The 24,696-nt window shown below is 38.0% G+C and overlaps 1 protein-coding gene across 7 annotated transcripts in view; it reads right to left on the bottom strand.

Annotated features, from left to right (window-relative positions):
- specc1 (sperm antigen with calponin homology and coiled-coil domains 1) overlaps positions 1-24,696 on the bottom strand; it is a 168,131-nt gene that overhangs the window by 67,133 nt on the left and 76,302 nt on the right. For all 7 annotated transcript variants that reach the window (XM_017698959.2, XM_037533264.1, XM_017698968.2 and 4 more), the window contains 6 exons: positions 16,303-16,510; positions 14,218-14,291; positions 13,688-13,863; positions 3,164-3,348; positions 1,195-1,295; positions 432-504 (listed from right to left, as the gene is read on the bottom strand). In XM_017698959.2, coding sequence (XP_017554448.2) covers positions 432-504; positions 1,195-1,295; positions 3,164-3,348; positions 13,688-13,863; positions 14,218-14,291; positions 16,303-16,510 — 817 coding nt within the window. The remainder of the gene's footprint in view (positions 1-431; positions 505-1,194; positions 1,296-3,163; positions 3,349-13,687; positions 13,864-14,217; positions 14,292-16,302; positions 16,511-24,696) is intronic.

Below are 24,696 nucleotides of genomic sequence, written 5' to 3'. Positions count from 1 at the left end.
ATGCTGCATTGACTCACTAGCTCTGTTCCTGGGGTGAGGCTGAGCAAAGCTGAAACATATCTTAAAGAATGAATCATACAAATAAAACACCACTAACATAAATGCCAATCAAGTGTGCACTAAAGAGCCAGGGGCTCAACCCCCCACAGTCCATCTGTGCACATTCCTGGAAGTATATTTGTGCTAAAATAATCTACTTTTTCCTCAGTTCCTCTTTCAGTCACTACTTTTACTTCTGCTTGTGTCATATATTTGATTATGTAATGACCTTGTATTGAGTCTTTGTCATGTCTTTTCACTTGATCATGGGTTTATGATACTTAGCCCACCTCTGGTCATGGTGAAGACCAATCCTTCCTCAGTACGATAGGTTTTATAATAACAACTCACTCAGAAATGTACAAGTTGTGATTGCCTCTTCAAATGAGTACCTGGGTGTGAGAAATCTCCAAGGTTGATTCTTCTTTCCAAAGTTTTAGGCAGCGGCTTGATACCCGAATGCCTCTGTGAAAAAACATCAAATTCTTCATTCAATAATATATTGAGTTAGCAGTTTATTAGGCACACCTACTTCAAACCTACATTAATAGAGCATTTAATCAGGAACACCTACATTTGTAATTGACAATAACCAGTTAGTGCAGTCAAAGTTCAACTTCAGTGTTTTGTGGTTTGGTTTCATATGTATTATGATGGCACACATAAAAAGTAATTTCATAAACTGTAAAGAATCACTGAAACATTGCAATTGATCTTTATGTTTAAGTTATATATTTAGCCATTGCTTTTAAAGAACCCATGAAGTCCTACTTATGTTAAGTGTTCAGAACTGGTGTTAACCGGATATTTGGATGGTAGATTATTCTCAGCACAGCAGTGACACGGTGACATGGTAGTAAGTAGTATATGTGAGGCTGATACAAGTGTATCAGGCACAGCAGCAATATTGTGGTTCACAGATGGGTTAAGATTAATCTGCTAACAAAAATATTGAACCAGTAGTGGACCTGTGGCTGGAAACTGACCATTGTTAAAGAGAAGAGGATGATGCACACAAACTGCGCATGGAAAATGTGAGCTACAGTCTCTAATTCCAAGGTGTACCAACAAGGTAGGTGTGCTTAATAAAGGCATTAATAATAAGACAAATTATTGTTGTCCCATGTTTTCAATGTATTGTGAGATTCATACTACCTGTATGGGCGAGACAGCAGCAGCAGGAGCGGTGCGCACTGGTATTCCACTTAGTGGGCTTCTGGGAGTTGAATGCATCTGCACTGTGCTGCCAGGTCCGTCTAAAAGAAATATTCAGCTCAATATGTTCCATAAAAATGGCAATAAAAAGCATCTTGAAGATGAAGAATGTATGTATCGAAAGTTCAGCTTTAAATGGTTTTGAGATTGAAATGTAGCTCAATTTAGTTACTTTATTTCTTGGAGGGTGGTGCGTATAATATACGTAATTTTATAACATTTTGCTACTGGCTGATTAGCAGATGAATGAGTGTCGAAGGCCAGACAGTCCTATGGGCTATGTTTCATGAGCACATCGTAAAACTGTTATGATTACATCTGTGTAAGATGAATTGTAACAAGCATTATTAACAAATGGGCCTCTTTGTTATTGCAAGAGCATTAAATAAGCTTTCTAGCCCGTCATGCCATCTTTTTAAAATGAATAGTGAAAGTTCTAATATCTCCCTTCTGATAGCTTTTAGGAGTTTCGCTTGAACACAGAGATGGGCTGAACTTAGGAACAAGGCTTAGGAAAGCAAACTGGCCACAGCAATCAGACCAGCCTTTCCTGACCTTTGCACAAGAGCATGATAGATGGAGGCTGAGATGATACAGATGTTTGGAGAACATTGTAGCTAGCAGCTGTTCTTGGCTGATAGAGCCACACTGATATTGTTAAAATATTTTCAGTGTGATATAAAGTACTGTGCAAGGTATTTCAACTGGGCACTAAGTGTGCTATTGCATTTGTTGCCTTTCTCAGCACCAATGTTTATCTGAATTTATTCTAATGTTAAGCAGTACTGTGTTTAACTCAGAGAGCAGCCTTCATTTTTTCATTTTCATTCAAACGGCAATTATATTAAGTTGTTTTTCAGCATGAAAATACTGAAAACATAAGTGTACTTATAGAGGGATATTTTTCCACACCTTCAAAGTTCAGTCTTAGAAGTCAGTTGCATTTTCTGCTTCTCACAATCCAAGTCTTTACAAAACTATTCAGTGATGTTGAGACCTGGACTCTGGGTTGACCAGTCCAGTGCCCTGATGACACGAGATTTGCCATTTTTTCTTTTTTGTACATTTCCTTTTTTCCTTAATGGGTTTTGACAGCTACACATCCTTTCAGACTCATAGTGTTGAGTGTCTTCTCAAAGTAGAAGAATGAACAGAAACACCTGTGGATTTTTTCAGATCTGAAGCAAGAGTGGAGCTTGATTTTCACTCAAAGATCAAAGCTTTAAGTGCTGTTCATCTGATGGCGACGGTTTTGGTGGTAACATGGTAATCAGGTCTTACACAGTTGTTATGAGCCCATATTTCATCTTTTTTTTTATACTTAAATTTCCTCTTCCTTATGCAAATGGACTATGTTATGTCTAATCTCCTTACTAACATCTCCCAAAAAATTAATGAAAGCTTATTCATTACCTTAATGGAACTTTTGACTGGAAATTAAATAAATAAATGGTGGTCTCTGATTCTTACACAGCCCTTTAAATGTAGAAAATAATTCCTTGGATTACAAAAAATCACTGTAAGTCACTCCAGCTAAGAATATCTGCTAAATATTTAAATAAAAATGTTAAAAAAGTGAAACTGGTGTCCAAATTGATGAATTGAGCTGTAGATGATATAAATACCTATTTGAAAGTTGGTGATCAAATCTCAAGGCAGATAACATGAAAAGACATTACTACAAATGGAGAACTCTTCAACGGTACACTGTTGATCATTTCCTTCCCAAAATGTTGAATAAAATGTCAAAAAATACCATTTGGGATGTGGTTTATAATATCTAAATCTACACTGTATATGTCATTGCATGACATTAAATATTAACATGGAGCAGAAGTATGAGTTGGTGAGGAGAAATAAAAAGCAACATAAACATGCATGTAACTTGGTTACATTGGAGGGTCCTCACTCTTGACAGCTGTGTCGAAGGATTTGATGAGGGATTTAACGGTGGCTCCTGGTTCCGTGGGTGTGCTGCTTCCACTCCCACTGCCGCTGGTCAGCAGGGTGTTGGACGCATTCTGGGTCACTGAGATGCCACACCAGTGAGGGCTGCTTTCAGAATCTGAGGGGTTGCCTTCCTCCACCCGTGACCTGCCAATCACACACAGAGATATAGAACGAAGCAGTGCAAAGTGTTCGCCACGTTATAATGTGACAAACTGTACATAGTCAAATAGGTTGCTCCACTTGACCTAATGTGGCCCAGGCCATAGTTTAGAGTGTTTCTATAGTATTAGGACTCAACTTTGAATTTATAAAACTATGTTGCTAGGATGCCCTCCATTTCATCCAATGTGGATTAGACCATGGCTTGGAAAGCTACTGCAGTATTTAGCTGGCAGTATACATCAAACTCCAAAACAATCAAATGAAACAAATCACCACACAGTCATAAGCATACTTAAAACATGTAATGTAGTGAACTACTTGCAGTCAGGGGGATGTCTCAAAACAAACAACGTGGTGATTAGGACCCATCATCAGTGTCAGGGGAAGGTCTTAGAACAAGCAAAGTTTTGATTAGGACCAATCACAGTCAGGGGGAGGTCTTAGAACAAGCAAAGTTTTGATTAGGACCAATCACAGTCAGGGGGAGGTCTTAGAACAAGCAAAGTTTTGATTAGGACCAATCACAGTCAGGGGGAGGTCTCAGAACAAGCAAAGTTTTGATTAGGACCAATCACAGTCAGGGGGAGGTCTCAGAACAAGCAAAGTGGTTATTGGGACCAATCACAATTAGGGGGACATCTCAGAAAAATCAAAGTGATAATTAAGACCAATCAAAGTACAAACAAAGTGGTGATTAGGACCAATCACAGTCGGGGGGAGGTCTCACAACAAACAGGGGTTCTGTTCAGCAAGCAGCTCACATTGCATCAAACGAACTCAAACCACTGTGTAGTTTTGGCCAAATAGATGTTGTTTTGCTTCAAAGCATAATTTTTGCTTGAAGCAGTTTCCTCAGTTTATTTGTGGAATATTTCCTGCAATTTCTCTTGAAAGTTCTATCTATCTTACTTTTCATCCATGCATCAATCCAGCTTTATACTTCAACTGCCTCCCCCAAATGTGTTCTTTTTGTTGGTTGGACAGGCTTTACATAACATTGCCAAAAAACTAGAAACTCTGTTTACATCTGTATGTTATCACGCTACTACAACATTTATGCTATTCTATTTTGCACAGTATATATTAGACCACAGATTGAAATACAGCATTATATCGTAAATTACATTCACAAATTGGCTGATTCTAGCATGCACTTCATTTTATCCAGTGTGGCCTTGGAATGCTTTTACAACATTACACTTCATAAATTACTTTATAACATAACAATGCTAGGACGTATCCCAATTACCCATCATGTCTAAGGCCACAGCTTGCAATGTTGCTCCAGTATTGCATTCAACTATAAACTTCATTCTCAAAATTGACACAAGACACATCTGACATCAGCTATTATTCCCAAGTTGATACACTTGCATACAACTTATCAGCAAAATCAACAAACATTTTCACACTTCATAAATGTCCACCATCCTTAATGGTCCCAAGCCATTTACATCACATATGGCTTCCCGAAAATGGATGTGCAGAAACATGGGAAAATAAAAGGCAATCCCCAGAGGAAGCGACCTCAAAGAAACACACACGGACATACAAAACCATGACAAAACTGTGATTTATTAACCTCAAAATAACAACGCTCAAGATAAAAAGGTGAATCATCATACATTAATAACCACATGATCAGAAATAGACAGCATTTTGGTCATGGATGTCCATGTTGTCAGAGTTGCGCACAACATTGGCTTAAACAGTAAATAAATTAAATCTTTGCACATTCATGGAATCTTAAAGAACATGGCTTGTTGTTGAGGCATCTGACCTGAATGATCACATAATCATATTTTCGGCAAGTTTATATCCTGAAGTATTCATACTAGCATGTGCTAGTAAAATCAAAACGGAGTGTTGTATGCTCTTGAGCCTGCAGTGCATGGCTGACTGAAACCTGAGATTCGCAAAATGGCAGTAAAGTATCCGACTGAGGATCTCTAAATGGCTCTTCTGTGTTGATGACAATTAAAACAATTAAGACATTCATGTTTGAGGAAAGTTCGAAATGTCAAATTTAAAAGCAAAGCAGGCCACTAAGTGTTCTTACACAGCCAGTAAGGTGGTCTAGAAAAGGAAAGCTATCACAGATGAGGACACAAATCTAAGTGTTTCCAATGTATGTTCATATTTTCTAAGTTTCAACATAACATGATGTAAAGCGCTTACTAATTTAACAGCTAAATCACTTTAGGCCTCAAACTTAGATTTTACAGACTCCTATAATATTACCATGTTACCATATGCCACCTACTGGTGGCTCTTAAAAACACATTGCCTGATGTTTCTTACAGAACATTTTATGTGAGGGCACAAAATTACTCTTGGCAGTTAAAATGGAACTAAAAATATACTTTCAGGCCTTTAAAGGGAAGAAAAACACACAAAATCAAGATCACAAGGCACATCCTTGTTGATGTAAACATTTTGAAAGAACATAAACAGTACAGTGCATGGAACCATACACTAAATCAAGCTGTAGAACCTTTCAGGTTATAATATTTACAGTTTTTTAGAAGTCTTGATTACTGTGAATTAATTTGGTCTTAAATCAAGTTGTCAAGTCGGTCTAACTGATAAATACAAACCATTAAAGCAAACCTAGAAAGTGCTGGTTTGGTAACAGTTTGATGTTGGCTTTTTCTCTAAGGCAGTACATTATAGCATTAGCTTTCATGTTAAAAAGAAAAATATAAACAGTGTTCATCAGGCAAAATACACCAGTGTAACAGACACACTGTACACTTGTTCATTTTTCTCTTTCCTTCCATTTCTCATCCACGTTTCAGACATGCTAAACATGTCTCATATTTACAGTTTTGCTCAGGCCAAGGCCAAATTATTAAACCAAAAGAAGTGCATTAAAGTTTTTAACTATCAACTACAGTATTACCTATTAAAGGATTATGCCAATATTTTTCAACCTACTCTCTATCTGCCACATCTACATCATATGGTGCAGGTAGTAATTTTGACACATTACGGACAATTCAAACTTATAACAGTGTTTCAAGCCAACAAATGACTGTCTGTGTACTCTACAGACCCAGCAAATATAGATTAGGTCAAAAGTGCTGTATTCCTTTAATCATTATGTTACACATTTCACAAGAATTTGGGAAGATATTTTTCATATGTATGACATTTAAAATCAACCTTGTTTTCTCTGAATAAATATACCATGTAAATAATTACATACTTTGCACAAGAAATTTTATATGCAATTATGTATATGGATCATTCTACCAAACTGGTTCAGAGTTCAAAACACATTTTGGACTTTTGAATGACTTGAACTTTAAACTAAAATTCTTTTGCTTTGAATAAATGATCCTTATTTTATTGAAACAAATGACTTAACAGTGACAATTTTTAATGTTACACTGTGTTTTTTTTAGGTATCGGAACAAATTTACTTCACATCAACGGGATTTAACCGCTCACCATGTGGACATGAGGAAGGGGTGGGGTGAAGGAGGGATGCAGTCTCACTTTCTGATCTAAAATGCAGGGGTGTCTTTAAAATAAGCCTCTGCCTACAGACTAAAACTGTTTCATTAGTGACATTTTTGTATTTGAAAATTAAACTCATGATACATATAATTATTTCAACTTCAAAAGAAATCAAAAAAGGTTTAAAAACAAAAAACAAAATCATATGTGTTACTTTCACAAATTAAATTTAGGGGTTAGGGTTTGGCACAGATCTTCTGACAGAAAGTACCTTACAAATTATGATCTTGTATATATTTAGCATATTACTATCCATATTAATGCCCTGGGTTTAAACAGTCCTAAATATCATAATCCCAAATATTTAAGGTCTGAATACTTCATTTTTTAACTATAGGACTGCAATTTGAAACTGATTAGGTAGAATGAGCCATATATGTGATTGTAACATTGTTTTTCCAAAAATAATATTTATACACATATATCTGTGTTGTAATACTGCCTTTTGGTCATCTGTTTATGGTGTAACAGATTACTATTCTCTACCGCCCCTCCACCGCAGTCTTGCTGCTTTCAAATGCTGCTCCAGCAGTGATTCTGAAACATAAAGGAGACAAATGTGTCCGAATGAACATGTATCACCACATGTATGAGCCTTTAAAATAAAAGCAAGCCTTATTTTATGTCATTAAGGAGGGCCACTTCACCATTTCATTCATGAAATGTTTCATTAACACAGCAAACGCTCATTTCTCCGTCATGCATGTCTGAAACGCACAAAGTTGTTCAACCTAAGATTAAAAAAACATTCTGTGTAATGCACATGTCAAAGAAGAGAGACTGTCTGTATTCAAGTTCAAGCTTTTTAGAAAAGCTTGAGACATGTAGACTTCACACCAGAAGGGGGTAGCGATCAAAACAATCAGCAGGTGGCGCCATATGCCAGAACTTCTCAAAAGAGGGAAAAAAAACAAACCATGCCAGACAAGGCAAAGCAAAACAAGGCTTGTTAAAGTAAATGACAAACAGCACAGCCAATCAGATGTTAGGATTGTCCCAAGCGGAGGCGGTTTTGGTGTGGGCAGGATATAAGGAGGCACACAAGCTCTTAAAGGAATACTCCAGTGATTTTCAACAGACTCTCTGTATCTCTCAAAAAAAGAACTAAAAACCCGTTGACACTTATAATTGAAGGCAATGAGCAGGAACTGAAGTAACTGCCCACTGGCTTCTACTGTAAGGGAATTTTGAGTCGACAGGTTCTGTACAGGGAAACATGACAAGCACTGAAGTAATCCTTTATACACAATAATTCTTCCACTCTGCTAGACCCATCCATTCATTCTTCATACTGTGTAATAGCTTAGCTGGTGCTAGCGGAACACTCACCTGGCTGTTACATAAAGGTGGCCGCGTCTGAGGAAAATCCTTTAGAGAGCGACCTCAGGGAGCGTCTTAGGAAAGGGGATAGCGAGGTACGCTGGCCGTTTGTGCACAGTAGGGAGAGTAAAATACAGGTGTATGCAGATCCTTAATGATCTGGCAACCCAAAGGCACTACTTAAAAAGTATCACTGACAGATAGTAACTACACCTTTTTGAACATATTCTTATGATGCACTATCATATACTGTTGCTTTGACTTTAAGCACTAGTTCAGCAAAAAATCTCATTTGCACAATTTTCCCATTGCTTCAGATGTAGCTGGCCAGCTGAAGTTTGCTTTTTTAGTTTTTAGTTTTGCATTGGAGCAACGAGGATAATATACAGTAGCTGACACATAATGCATCTCCATCTTGCAAACTGCCTGTCTCAATTATAACATACTCAGGGTTGAGTTGTATACTCAGTGGCACTGACCAAGACCTCCAGAAACATTTAGAAACACGTGTCATTTGTCATAAAGGTTGCCAACTGTGACGTCTAGTTGGCATATATCATGTCAGGTGGTATTTTAGGGTAAGCCTGTACTCAAACCCTACTATGTCGAGAATGATGCTCCATAAAAATGTTCATAAATGACTTGATTATGATGTTATAAACAGAACAAATGTCTGTCACTTTAGTTTAAGGCTTAAGTTATTTACTTCACAAAACATCCGATGTTCATGTCATGGACAATGTATGTGTGTAATGTTGTTCATAAATACTGATTGTATTGCTTTATAAACATGTTATCCAAAGCTTATGCATGTGTCATGAAATCCCTATGTAGATAAGCTTCAAATGACGTGTTACAAAAATGTCATGGCGGATGTCACATGCTGTCATGAGGAATATTAATTTTATAAAATCATAGTGTCATGTTCCCATTACCAGTAATTGTCATGACCAATGCGGTAATGCATTGCGGTCATGACAGTTTGTCACTTACTAATTTTTGCTGTGAACTCTATGAATTAGCGTAGAAATGTACTGCTCTGTAAAGTGTTTAGTGTTGTGTTATATGTCATTACATTCAGCATTGTGTGTGCCTGTACTGTGACTGTATTTAGAACATTCTTCTGCCTATTCTTGTTTATCCCTACATGGTCATATCAGTCACACCTGTCACTTGTAATGCACAGGCTGGGCCTAACCTGGCATCAGTCCAGCTATTAGGCTGCATCAGCCCATTGTCTTACAGGCTATCTAGGTGCCTGATACCTGTGCGCTAATGAATTAACTTCACTTCTCCAGACATCAGGCTGGTTCCTTGGGTATAGTTAGGGTTTGGATTCTTCATTAGCCATCATGACATCAAACATTATAACATTGTTCATTGCAGTTAACAGTAATGGTAATATGACACTTATGTTACTGATTAACATAATCAGTCATGACAGCATATGACTGACTATAAAACTTTTACGGCATGTCAATGTCATGTAGCAGGGTAAAGTGTTACTTCATTAGGCTGTGTCATGACACTTTCTGGGGTTGCTGATAATATGATATAGATTGCCAGGTCAGTCTTGCTGAACAAAAGTGAGCATTTTCAGTGGTCCTTAGGAAAAGTGAGGTTCATTTTACCACTTGTAAGACTTAAGCTAAGATATACAATAAACCACAAGATCAGTTGTTATTACGTGTCATGTCACGCATAAAAGTGTCACAACACAACTCAATGTAAGTTCAATGTAACAACTCAATTGTAGCTCCAGTGCGAATCTAAAGAAGCAAACTTTGGACACGAACATGTCTTGGCTGATCAATTACCTTTGGGGTAATGGGGAAAAAAGTATAAATTCGATTTTCTGCCTAACTATGACTTCAACAATACTGCTAAAATCAAAGATGCATTTATCAAACACTGATCTAATATACTTATCTGCTATAACCCTGGAAAAAAGAACAGGTCATTATTATAATCAATCCCTAGATCAGTATTCAATAAATGACTACACGCATTCCTACAGGAAAGCTACTGTAAGTCAAAGAGTGGAGTGGTGTGTGGAGGAAGAAACGGTTGAAAAGCTACTGCTTAGCAGACTCATGCAGGAGGACTGACACATGGAGAACAGCCAACAGCCTGGACAGGACATTACACACACTAGGGGACAGGACACTTTACAATGCAGGAGCAGCCAACCCCTGAGACTGGACTCTTAGACAGATTAAGCCTAGTCTTAGACCACACAGGCCTTTCACAATCACTACAAAATCACCTGATCACCTGATATTAGAGCTGATTGTATTTAAGCAGATGCAATTATTTGTTAGCTCTCTCAATAATATGTTCACATAACAACAGTCAGAATGTGAATTAGGTGTGTTTTTATAGCAGTTGGGCTGATGCAAATACACATAAATAAAAGAAAGCAAAAAAGAAAACCCCACAATTTCTAACTTCTAACTGGTGCTGTAACACCTGTAGAGGGTGGTGGTGTGTAATGTTTATTTGAGCGTGAGCAGTTTCTGTTGTCAGTTGGGAGCTACTCTATGTTGACAGCAAGGAAACAACAATTTGACCACTTTAGTTTTGAACTTTAACAACTGCATAAAAAGACAAACTGTTAACAACAATTATTTACATGACAATTATAATTATACTTTCAGTCTTTATCATGACAGGCCTACGACTAAAATGGATTTTTAAAAAGTGGGTGATATGGCAAAAATATCACAACAGCTGAAGATGTTTTTATGACACACTACAAATATTACAATGTTTAGTTTTTCTGAGGTTAGTAAACAAGATCTGGAACAAACAAGGAACCAGCAAAAACCTTTTCTTTTAAAAGGGGAACAGGTTTTCACTGTTTACATGGAAATATATACTTTTAAGAGGAAAGTCATACATTTTAAGTAAATAAATACATAAATAAATATAGACAACTAATTGGTTGACATTAACACCTCTTGTTGAGGTAAAGCATTTTTATGTGAAGATGGTTAGTGATCTCTAACTACAAAAGTAAAACATGCAGAAATGCACATGGTAACAATTTCTTGTGATGGTAATTCCATATCATCCACTCCATAAATCACCCACACTAATTTTCAACTAGGACTAATTCTGTAGTTATAGATGTTTCTAATTCTGTAGTTATATATGTAGTAACCTAAGACTAGGCTGCTCAGTAAGAACAATTCTTACATGTGTTTATGGACATAATGGGATATTAACTGTCCTTGTACATCATTATGAACACTGTGCATAAGGCCAGAAACATACTCACACAAGAACACAAACACAGATGAGTTGAGTGTCATAAATATTGCTCCACATTTCATTGTGCTCTAAAATGCATCACCACCCAATTCATAATGTAATGAAAGCACAACCTGCGTTCTGAGCATTGCAGTGAGTGGCACTTAAATAGCAACGGCCAATCCTGGCCAAACTGTCTTGCAATGCTAGCATGCTTTCTCCTGGTCAACTGTCATAGCAGAGTTCTCCAGTTCACTGCATTTGCATTAATGCTGAAAATATTTCTGGCCAAACAATATTTAATGTAATGTAGTTCTATTCATTCTATTTAGAGTTCTTATATAACTCTATTTGTTAATGTAGATTCAAAACTATGTTATTTTACAACTACTACAGACTTCTACATTATCTGTTAAACTCAATGCTGTCTGTATGTGTGTATGTTTTTGACCATTTGGAAACGTATCAAGTCTTAACCTGCATGTGTGTTTGAAGTAAAGGTCCATAGCCCAGACAGCAGCTGTCAAACTGGATTAAAGTGCAGAAGTGAAAGAAGAAAGTACAGGATTTTGCAGCAACTACACATTAAAACGAAACAAAAATGAACATAAGAAAGAAAAGAAGATAAAAAAGAAGCAGAGTGTTTTGTGGGTGAAACATTGCTTGTGATTTGGCAGTTCTAGCAGTTTACAGTTTAGCAAAAATCCCTAAATCTATAAGCCATAAAACCCCATGACTGGATTTGAATGGACCCACGTATTAGTAGATCTAGGTATTAAAATATTGTCATGACTATGTAATTTGAGATTTTTTGCTGTACAAATAAATAGGACAATTTTCCAAAAAACAAAAAAAAAAAAAAACAAAAAAAAAAAACAACGAACTTCTCTTAAATTTAAATATTTAGTAAAAGTAGTAACTCTGTGTAGGGATGTAAAATAAACCCAAATGTTATCCAACCTTTTAGGTTGGAACAGATGACAGATACAACCATGTGCTATTTGAGAAAGAGGTGGGAATCAAATGGCCTGTCCCAAAGTCCACACTTCTGGTTTTGGTACTCGTGTGCTTGTTTGTGTGATCTGTGGCAAGTGTTCAAGTGTGCATTATTTCTCAAATGTGCAAAAGCACAGTGAACTCACTGAAGTAGTATTTAAGACACAATTGTTGACGTTTTAAAGAAAATGCAAGGTTTACAGTACTGCACAAAAGTTAGGAACCTCCCTTTCATTTATTTCAGTTCTAGTCAAAATGACCATCAATGATAAGTTATTCATTTTCAGGAACAAAGCAGAAAGCACAGTTAACAGAAAATTACACAGAAGCCTCAACATCTGATTATAATATTAAATTTGTGTTTCCACTCTTTGCCTTTAATGCAGTGTCCATTCTTTTCAAGAGACTGCCAGTTTTACAAAGAAATCTGCAAGAATAGAAACACCTCTAAGGTTCAGTCTTAGATGCTGGTTGCATTTTCTGCTACTCTTGATCTACATAATCCCAATTAAGAATTTAGAACCATCAGTCCATAAAAACTTTACATTCCAGAGTCTTCTAGTATGAATGCTGTTCTTTTTTGTCTATTTCAGTAATGGCTTCGTTACACAACTACTTCTGTTGTTTTCACTTTTCATTGTTTTTTTGTAGCGTACACACCAAATGTTGAAATTAAATAAATGAAATTGGGGCCTCTAACTTTGCCATAGTACTGTAAAACTCCTGCAACTAGTTGTTCCAGAGAATTAAAATACATATCCACTTATCTGTAGTCTTGACTTGACAGTAGTAAACACTTTTATCTGGAAATATGCCACACAAATGTGTACAGAAAACAGGACAGACAAAATTCATGATGACTGCAACTACATTTTTTTGACAGTAGTATGTCACAACATGTGAAAACATTTGAAAACTGTGGTTGAAAGATTACTTAACGACTAATATGGAATGAGTCACGTGTGATGATTTACGCATGCAGATTTCATTTTTCTAATGGGGTATAAGCTTCGCTTACATGTTAGCTACATTAGAGTCATAGCTCCAGTGCAGAACTAAAGAAAACTACTAAACAAACTAATGAAAAAAACGTCAGATGTTTTGGCTCAGTTGCTACATTTAGCATGTGTGGACTTCAGGACAGAGCAAAAGAGACAAGGTTATACACTGGAGATCAAGTGGATTGAGTGCGTTGCGTGGGGCCCACTGCTGTTTGGGAATGGTACTGTACCTGGCCCCCTGAATCTGCTCCAGCTCTGACGCTAGTCTAGTACTGCGCTCCTGCTCCTCCTGCAGCCTCCTCCGCAGTGCGCGCACCTCCTGCTGAGCCTCCACTTTTATATCATTCGCCACAACCACCGCTGTCTGCAGGTCAGCCTGGAAACGTCGCCACTCCTCCGTCTCTTCCTGAACAGCACGCACACACACACACAAGCAAAACAAAATAATCAGACTTGGGCAGGTTACCAACTTGGTGTACCTAGGGAAATGTCCACCCAGAAACCAGAATTAGCTGGTCATGGTTATGTCACATACAATTACTGTGATTAACGAGGAATGGCACTGAAAATTGCAATCATACCTGCAGTTATCCATCAAAATATACTGTGATATGAACATGACACCAGTTTCAACTACTATTCTGTCATTTCACACTGACTAGATTGAATCTGACACTTTGCATTAACCCTCCCTAAGGTTATTTACTTGCAATGAATACTCTATGAATTCCCTGATCAAAATCGTTTAAAGAAATCCTACCTTCATCTGTTTGCTCATGGCTTTCATCTGCTTGTCCTGCTCAACCTTCTGCTCCTCCACCCTCTTGATTTGATCTGAAAAAAAAAAGTCAAAGGGACCTGCACATAAGAATGCTATACTCACTTAAACTGTGAAAAGATTCCACTGTCTTTTAACATGAAATGAGCAGCGAAAAGAGTAACTCAAACCGCCTAGTGTAGCATTTCTGTGCTCATTTCAAGACATTTTTAATCAAACAGACATAAACACAAACTATGGGCTTGGGGAGCAATGCCCCCTTAGTGCTAGCGCCAAGCTTGAGGAAAAAATAATGAAACTGCATAGAACAGTCTGAAAACACAATAGTGAAAGAAAATGTAACAAATTAAAAGCAGTATTTATTATATGCATACAGAACCGCAAACAGAAAAACTGCTGTTTTCGACATGCACATATTAGAAACATTATTCTTTCCATCAGCCGGCTGTAGTCAGGCATGTAGGTCTTCCAGGGCAGGGAAAAACACTTGGTACAGAGGTTTAGCTGAATTTAGTCTTTTTACTGTGTTTTACATTACAATTTTATATTTACTTGATACTGATTATTTGAATGGTTTCAGAGCAAATTTTTCAAAGACACCTGTCTAATCTAGTGCATTTCCCAACTTTCCAGCAATATCATCTGCTAGTAACATTACCTGATGGTAGTGCAAAGTCTACTTTGTTACCTCTTGATTTTCTGGTAGGTGTTTAAGAGCTTCATTAGTAAATTATAGACAGTAATCAAGGATGTGAGAATTATATTTGAGAGGTGATTGTATAATTTTTAATATACAAAATAATTACAAAAAGGTACGACAGAAACTAAACAAATTATCAATAATCTTAATACATTTACACACAGTTCTTGTTCATGCATCTATATCCCTGCTCCGAAATGAAACATCATTAACTAGATTAGGACTTCCTAATCCCCATTGTTTAATATATAATGATTTGGGTGAGTGGTTGTTAGGAATCTCATTTTCTTTTCTTCCATTGACTTTCCTCTTCCTTCATCAAATTGTTTATTATATACTTAATCCTCAGAAATATCTCCTGAAAAGTAAGTAAATGTAAATAACTTGACAAAAGGTAAAAAAAAAAGGAAAAAACTTGACAAAAGATCAAGAGTGATCTATGATGTTTGCGCAATAATGTATGTTATTTAAAATTCTCAACTGACAAGAATATTGTAGTGACACATATATTACTGTGCTGAGAAACAGACAGAGTGTGAGAGACAGGCTTGGTATGTAAACTATTCCTCTATTAAATGGTTTGGCAAATGTGAGAGAAATGTAGTGAGAGAGATTAGAGTGACAGCTCAGTTATATCAGTCCAGCCAGGCTTCCGTGTCCAATCCTTCCACATTATGAACCACAACGGGTTCTGCTACGGTGTGTATCTTTGGGTAGCCACACATAGGCGGTTTACTGCAGCTGCGTCACTGTGTGTTAAAGATGGCTGAGAGAAAACAGCTACTAAGTGAGTTACATAAGCCCCCAAAGTAAGACAGAAGAAGCGTTTTATATTTTTCAGAACTGTCCTCCACTTTTAGGGAACCGTAAGTGCAATGAAGAGTGCAGATTCTAGTTTGCAGCTTTCATTCTATTCTACATTCTATATCACGCTCTTTACATGTTGTGCAGGATTGACTTCTGGGTGCTTTAGACAGTTTTGAGCTGCTCAAAGTCCATAAAACTAAATAAATATGATTTTTGTCTCATTAACATTTATAGTACAGTGTAAGAGTACCTTTAGTATAATTTTAAAAAAAGAAAGAAAAAAACAATCAAATCTTGCTTACCATGATATAGCTGGAAATCTGATATACTTGGAAAATATAGTGATATGTATTAAACATGGCATTAAAACAACTGCTAAGTAGTCAATTACATAACAAAGGAAGACAGATGGAAAGAAAGCTGTACATTTTTAATAAGTGTTCTCCACTCTTGCCACTGTGGCTGTTTTCTGGGGAGCTACACTTTTAACTTGAACTGAACTGAACTGAGAACAAGAGAGAAAGGAGAGAGGAAAACAGAGCAAACAGTAATGCTCATACTCTCCAGGTCCAGAATGGTCTGGTTGGTGTGCAGTCGAACTGCTCTTTGCTGCTCCACCTGGTCCTCCAGCTCAAAGATGGTCTCCTTCAGGTCCTTAATCTGGTTCTCTCCATCTCTGCTCTTCTCTTCCAGAGCGAACAGACTGGCTTTGTGTTCTTGTTCTTGCTTCTCCAACCTGTCCTGATGCTGCTGCTGGTCTGCCTCAGCCTGTGTACACACACACACACACACACACACACACACACACACAAAATACAAAATAATACTAAATAAACATGCTGGGGTAAGAATCAGCTTTTAAAGCGTTGGTATTCCTGGTATTTGTATGAATGACAACCGACCGACAGTCAAAACCTTCTGATCTTGAGAAAAAGTAGGTTCTTGCTATTATTTAGGCCCATATCCTAAATTAGTCTTATATCTTATATTTTCTGTGAGGTCCACTTATAACTTTATTTGTGTAATTTTATGTGCCAAAAAATTTACATAATTCATTTTTACAAGACAATTTTCCAACCTCTCTTTATTCCTTAGAATAATTAGAACTGTTTTTTGTTACTGTGCTCTGTTGTAACTGTACTGTATTGTACTGAGTCCCCAGACCCTGGCTTACAACCTCCACACACTTGGACGAGCATCTCTCTCTGCAATTGGGTCCTGGACTTCCTGATTAACAGGCCACAGTCTGTGAGGATCCACAACATCTCCTCCTCCACCATCATCCTCAGCACCGGCTCCCCTCAGGGCTGTGTGCTGAGCCCCCTCCTGTTTACACTGCTCACATATAACTGCTCAGCCGTCCATCCAGGCTGTCATATTGTAAAGTTTGCGGACAATACGGCAGTGGTTGGATGCATCGCAAATAGTGATGAGTCTGGCTATAGGCAGGAGGTGGAACACCTGGAGAGTTTGTGCAGTGAGAACAATCTCTGCATCAACATGAAGAAGACAAAGGAGATGATTGTGGATTTCAGAAGGGGCAACACCATCCCTCCCCTCCCCCTACATGTCGGCGGATCTGCAGTGGAAGTGGTCTCCAGCTATAGGTACTTGGGCGTACACCTAAGTAACAATCTTACCTGGAGTAATAACACTTCCAGCCTGATCAGGAAGGCTCATCAGTGCCTTTACTTTCTCAGAAGGCTGAGGCGTGCTGGACTTGGGAGCTCAGTCCTCACCTCATTCTACAGATGTGTGGTGGAGAGCGTTCTGTGCTCCAGCATCACCGTGTGGCACGGAAGCTGCTCTGTGGCAGAAAGGAAAGCTCTGCAGAGGGTGGTGAAGGCTGCACAGAGGACTGTTGGAGTCAGCCTTCCCACCACCATGGACATTTACACCTCCAGATGCAGGACAAGGGCCACTGGCATCATGAAGGACCCCACCCATCCAGCACACACACATTTTGTTCTGCTCCCCTCAGGTAGGAGGCTGCAGAGCATTAAGTGCAAAACAACCAGACTGAGGAACAGCTTCTTCCCTGAAGCTGTAAGACTCTTAAATTCCAATTAGACAATCACTGCAATGGCATTTCATGTCCACTTATTTATTGCTGCTTTACTGAATCAGTGCCTCCACTATATCATCCACACATGTCACTTTATACATTACCAGCATTTAGATGTACACCTCCTACCTCGTACTCAAACTGCTGCGGTCCATGCTGCTGTTATTTGTCCACCCCTTTATTTGCACCTTCTATTTATTGTTTATGTTACTTGGGAGTTAACTGGACCGTGATTACAATGTTTCGTTCCACCTCATGTACCACATGTGATGTGAATGACAATGAAGCCTTATCTTATCTTATCTTATCTTATCTTATAAAAAAAAAGCTCTCAGAGCTTAATCACACCTTATACCTTCAGTGTGAATAGGTGGTAACTAAACTGCTGAAGGTTGAATTGGTGGTTAGATGTAAATGACCACATTATTGTGACACCAAAAAACTCAAAACAAACTGTTTGCAGTTTAGATTCCACAAAAGGAGTGTAAGGTCTGGGTAACGAATGGCATGTTTTCAAACTTTTACAATGTTTACATATTGCTTGCTACGGAAGCAGCATTGTACAGGCATATCTAACATTCTGAGCAATGTTTGTCATATTCCATTTAAGTTATTAATGTAACACATGTTTATGGGTTCTGTTTTGACCTGTGTAAAATGATATAACTCATATCTGAGCGTTGAAAAACATAAACTTGGTTGTTTATGAATGAACAAAGCTGTCCCCCTTTCGGGTTTGCTGACGCTGGCACTAGCAAGCGTAGCAGTATCCGCTAAAGGGCTTACAGGAAAGCCATACTCATAATGAAACTAAACTTCTTAAATATCTAAAGATAGTTCACTGTATTAATGTAGAGACAGTGATTTGGAGCAGCAGCCTTCTGTAAACTAGGGTGACGAGGCATAAAGCTTGTTTCAGTGACTGAGACAGAGGCACTCTGTGGGTAGAAACAAAATAAGACTGCTAGAACAGCCTTTAAGTGATACAATATATATATATATATATATATATATATATATATATATATATATATATATATATATATATATATATATATATATATATATTTAAAATACCACAAATTTACATGTGGCATTTAACCCATCCATGAAGTGAAACACCACATACACACTAGTGAATACACACACACACACAAGGGGAAGGGGGTATTGAGCACACTTGCCCGGAACGGTGGGTAGCCCTATCCACAGCACCCGGGGAGCAACTGGGGTTCAGTCATGGACTGTCAGCACTGGGGATCGAACCAGCAACCTTCCGGTCACAGGGCCAGTTCCCTAACCTCCAGCCCATGACTGCCCAATAATCCCCAGAATGGAATGGCGAACAATGACAGTTAAACCATATTGCTTTTGTAATGATTAAACATTGCTTCTATCTCACAGCAGCAATAATTCATAGCTGACTATAATCAGCTATAAACTTCCATTCTTCACTGTGATTAGCCAGTGCTACAATGTTGTTTCTCTTGACCCACAGCACCGCAGATTCAACGACTTCCAGCTCTGACAGACCTGATCAGCTCATGAACAGCTCAGTAACCAGCTGATGGGCACCATCAGGTATTTTAAAGTAAGGAATAATTGAAAGCGTGCGGAGCTGAAAGGCACCAGAAGCACTGATTTAAACAGCTTCAGAGCTCACCTAGTTGGCACTAGTTCACACTGCATACCTGAAAGGTAACACAGATTTATTAATCAACTATTTTTACCTAAAATACTTCAGTTTCCAAAATATATATATTTCACAGCGCAACAAAGAACCCTGAGCATATTTTACAAATATGACAAACGTGTTCCACCATGTTCGAGGCAGATCATGACTCTCAAAGTGAGTGTGGCCACATGTTCAGAAGTTCTATCACTCCAAGTCAGTTGACTAATGGAGAATTCAGGTGAATATCCCTTTCTAAGCCCCTATTAAAAGTGCCAAAAATCAGAAGCAAAAGAAAAATCTCAGAAGCAAAAGAGCGATTCCAAAAGCAAAAAATACATCAGAAAAATAATCAAAGAGGAAAAAACTGAAGGTTTGCAAAGTGATTAATAAACTTATATCTGAATGAGTAAATATGATCAGAAAGAATAGGTTTCAGAATGACTTGATACAGAATAACTGTTTCCATAAAACTGCATGCATAATGAGGTGCGTGCACAATGAGGATCATTTGCAGACTGACTTTAAAGGACATCTACGGGCCACAGATTGATCTGTTAGGATAACTATGAAACACAGACTGACCTGATAGGACACATATGGGCCACAAATTAACCTGTTACGATGCGTATGGGTCACAGACTGACCTGATATGACAACTATTGGCCAGACTGACCTCATAGAATACCTATGGGACTCTCATTCATCATCATCCTGGACTGACAGGCATACTTAATTATGGTTTATCACAATTGATTACAAATTTAAAGACTATTAACTATTACACATTTAAAGACTATTAAGACTAACTGTCCCTCATTTAGTTTCAGCAGCAGGACCAAATAATGGGAATGCATAGTAGTTAACTGTTCAAATTAGGGCCTTAATTAAAAATTAAGCTAAAAATTCTGCTAATCTTGACTGATATAATTTATCTCCAGATAGCCCAAATACTTAAATGTTTGGTTAAACATGCTGTAATGACTAATATCACTCAACTGTAAATGGTCAAATAACAACAAGGAGCTCAGTCTTATTTAACATAAACACCGCAGTGCAGAGGTGGATCTTACCAGCATTTGTTGTGGTTGTTGGTTTCTGGTCATTAGTGCTTACCTTTCGTACATTTTTTCATTTCTCTTTATCAGTATATCAGTTGAGCCCTAGCTCAAAGTAGCGTGACCGACGCTCTAGACATAACAGACGTACTATTTGTGTCATTAAGCTAAAGTAAAACAGCTCAATTCCATGAAATGCCATCCTTGTGTCCAAGACTGAGGATGCACACCACGACGTACCAAAAGCTCACAAAAGTGCTTGCATACAGGTAAAGACTTTTAAAACAATCATGCAAGACAGGGCTTGTGTGCTCACTGTTTTTTTCAACACAGATATTGTCACAACCATTCAGAGTACGTCATAACTGCCCGTCCCATGCTTACGGTGTACACATTCTGTTGCATCAGACCAAAGCACGGTAAAGGCTGCTCCCCTCTCATTATTGTCTCAGCTATTTGTAGGTAATTACACCTACATGCAAGGTGGCTTATATTGGGATATATTTTCAAAACTTTCATTTACACAAAGAAGAAACATCAGCCAGTTTGACACTCCTAACAGCCACCATCAGAATCAATCAAATCAAATAAAAACATGTTGTGTTAAAGTGTACCACTGCAAAGCTATGACATTGAGTTTAATGATGCCAGAGTAGCTACCTCATCCTCAGAGCGCTGTGAAGCTGGCTAGGGCATGAGTAACATGACAGCTGGACCACCCTAAAAAGAACAGAATAGAACCTTCAAGCTTGACATCACTTTCTGAGTCAGTGTGGGCCTCACCCCTTCTGAGCAACGTCAAGTAAAACTTTTAACTTTTAGCCTAAATGGCCTTTGGATTGCATTTGGTTATGACCAAATGCAATGGACAACCTCTGTAGAGTTCTCTAAAACAGTTCTGAGAACAAGGCTCAAGCCACAGGGTTTGGTTCACTGGCAGTGGTTTAGAGGACTCATTAAAGTCAGGGTTCATTCCTCCTAGGAGGGTGTACTGAGTTCATGTGCTGGGACGGCAATGAGGTGCTATTGATGTTCATGTCCTACAAGACTCATAACTGTTACTTCTGTGTATCTTTGCATTTTAAGGATGACGCGAACTTCGAACTGCATAACCACAACACCATTTGCAACTGCCAAAAAGGCAATGCCAGAGGTTTTCTTTAGTGCATTTATGGGAGATACTCTTTAATTTTCAAGTATTCCAAGCTGAAACATGAAAGAGTAAAATGTACGTTGTGGCTGACTGCAGTAACCCTTGTGGACTATGGCACCTTTTACTAGCTTTTTCACATGGAGAGTTCTGTTTGCCTTGTCTCATAATAATTAAAACAAAACATCAGATGGAAAGAAGGGAAAACAAGGAAGGGACATTGCAACCAAATTTGATATTTATGTATTCTCAAGAGTTAGAGATATCCAGTTAACTGCAGTGAAAGAGAAAATGTACTTCAGTTGAAATTAATGTGGCACTACAGCAGAAAACATATCACTGGTGTTAAGAGGCTAAAAATCCATAGCATGAAAATTTAGCATCAAGTAAAGGAATACATTTTAAAACGTTTTTTAAAAAAAACCTGAAGGAAATTGTTAGTTTTCATGTTGGATGAGTAACGGAGGCTGTCTCTTCAATGCTAGAACTACATCCAACTGGTCGAACACTGGATGATATTGAAGATTTGTCATCTTACAAGAGATATTTTCTACTTAGTATACAAAGACATGTTAGTTTGTCATAGAAATATGTTTCCACTGTCGCAGAAAACACAATGCAGTAAGCAAATTCTCTCCTCAGCTGGGCTCAAAGTTGATAGAGTTTGTAGAAGTGGCATTCTCCTCCAGACCACTGGGACACATCCCACATCTGACACCAATGTGATGCAATGGAGAACCGTTGCTCAGTGCTGGCTGATACGACTGGGAAGCAGGCAAGTCAACAATAGCCAATAACTCCACAGTCCATACTAGATACACACAGACTCGCTTAAATTCCCCATGGCCTAGAACACAATAGCACACATCGCTACACATCCCAAACTACTCAGCAACAACTTATTTACACATTAAAGCCTATCTTGCTGTGAGTGCAGCACTTCAGTGAGGCTTTAGGCATCACTGCTCCACATGGTCACGCCTCCCACGTGTCCACGGCAAGTAGCAGGTCGCTGCAATACTCTCTTATATCAAACAATATTTAGCTGTCGTTAACAGTGAATGTGTTTATGTATGTGCGTGCATGTACAGTATGTACACCTCAAAGCTCACATTAACGATTCCCATCATCAATCTGTTTTCCAGGAGGAAAACTAGTATAAGCTACATATACAAGCAGCCCATGAGCCTACTTCATAGTGAACAAGCCTTAAAAGTGCTACAGAAGTGACAAAAGACTGTTGATGGCCTTCCTTTTCTTTCCCAGGTCCTTATTCTATTATCTAGCTAAACCCAAGCTTTAGTTTCAGAGTCATGTATCTACATCATTATGCAGTCACAGTGGGCAAGTAAGCAAAAACTTCTCATATATTATTACTATGGAAAATATTATTAGGCCTTCAACACTTAGAAATATTTAAATGTTCCTTCTTAACCTCATAAAACCAAACAAGGTGAGACAACCGCAACTAATCGAGCAAATCAAGAAACTTTATCAAGCAAATGTGCCATGCACTCCACTAATTTCTATACACCTATTCACAATCAGGGTTTTGAAGTGGCAAAAAAGTCGGCTGACGTTAACTAGACAAAGTAAGCTGTGCAGCATTGTTTGTTGTTAGCTGAGCGCTTATCGTGGTATCCATGTAGGCTTCTGCTAGATGACAGTTTACTGAGTAATAGACCCCAGTGATGGTAAAAATTAATTTATTGCTTGCTTAAAAACCTGTGATTCCTTTATTGACTAATTTCATGTAGACCATAGCAAGACACTGGAATTTCCATAAATGAACATAGCTGAACTTCTAAACATGTTGAGTAATATCTTACATTACTACAATATTTATTGTACCCAACATTGGTGAGAGTGATTTAGAAACACTGCCATTGAGCTGTACTGATTAAACACGCTCGGCAATGCAGGCAGATATTATTCCTATAGTATGCTCTCAGGACATACCTAGACCACAGCATCAGGTTTCAGAGAGACAAAATGACTTCAGCTCTTGGGGAAAAAAACACAAATCTTGTTCAATGAGGCAAAGCAAAGCAGCTACAGAGACCTCTGCATTGGACTTAACTTTGGAATTGTAACATTCACAATTCTGTTATTACTAGATTAATTACAGCTTCATGACCAAATTCTGAAGACAGCTCCTGCCCTGAAACCTGGTTTAAATGTTTAGTGCAGTTATCCAAGTAAGAGAAATCTGCTTTCAGCACAAGCCTATATCCATAATATGATAAAATCATAAAATGGAATAAAGACAACTACTTTTATACTCTTATACCTCCCACTCCTTCCTAAAGTTTGAAAATAACCTTTGTTGAGAAGGAAGGTCCATTCAGAGTAAAGGGTTGAGTAGAGAATTGTAGAGTGCTGGAGAGAAAAGTTACGAAAGTACCTCCTAGCAACAGCTGGTTCTTTTCCAGCTCTTAAATGCTTCCAAGTAGTTTAAGGACAACACTAATGACCTTTATTTGATCTACATTTTGTGTTCGGATCCCTCTGTGTAGTGTTTTGCTACAGTATAGTCTACTTTTTCCTTGGATCATATCCAGTACAGAAGATTTCCTGCAAAGAGGGAGTGGCTGCCACAAAACAAGGAACATCCTCCCATAAGGCTTTGTTTGTCAGGCAAAATGCTAACACTGAGGAACAGAACATCTTGTTTTAGTAGTTCCTGGATGGGGGCTTTATGTGTGGCTGGGAATAAACTTTTTTTACAATTGCAAGGGTAATCTATTCCATCCTTTTCTTTTAATGTAATTGGGCTTATAAATTTTATACATTGATAACCCATTCAAGCAGGTCCGAATTTGTTGCCCTTGACCACAAATGTCTGGTGGGCCCTTACCTGGCCCCTTTTCTGGGTGATCATGATTTTTTGTTACATGAAGGATACGCAGCACCATTATGGCAGCACACTAACCATGGTGTTTGATTTTTTATAATTGAGACAAAACAATAGCAAGATTATGCACACATTTACGAGAAAACAGTTCAACA

The sequence above is a fragment of the Pygocentrus nattereri genome, chromosome 23, assembly GCF_015220715.1.
Source record: "Pygocentrus nattereri isolate fPygNat1 chromosome 23, fPygNat1.pri, whole genome shotgun sequence".
Lineage (NCBI taxonomy): Eukaryota > Metazoa > Chordata > Actinopteri > Characiformes > Serrasalmidae > Pygocentrus > Pygocentrus nattereri.
Note: the sequence above shows the minus strand (reverse complement) of the source record. Positions and strands in the feature narration are given on the sequence as shown.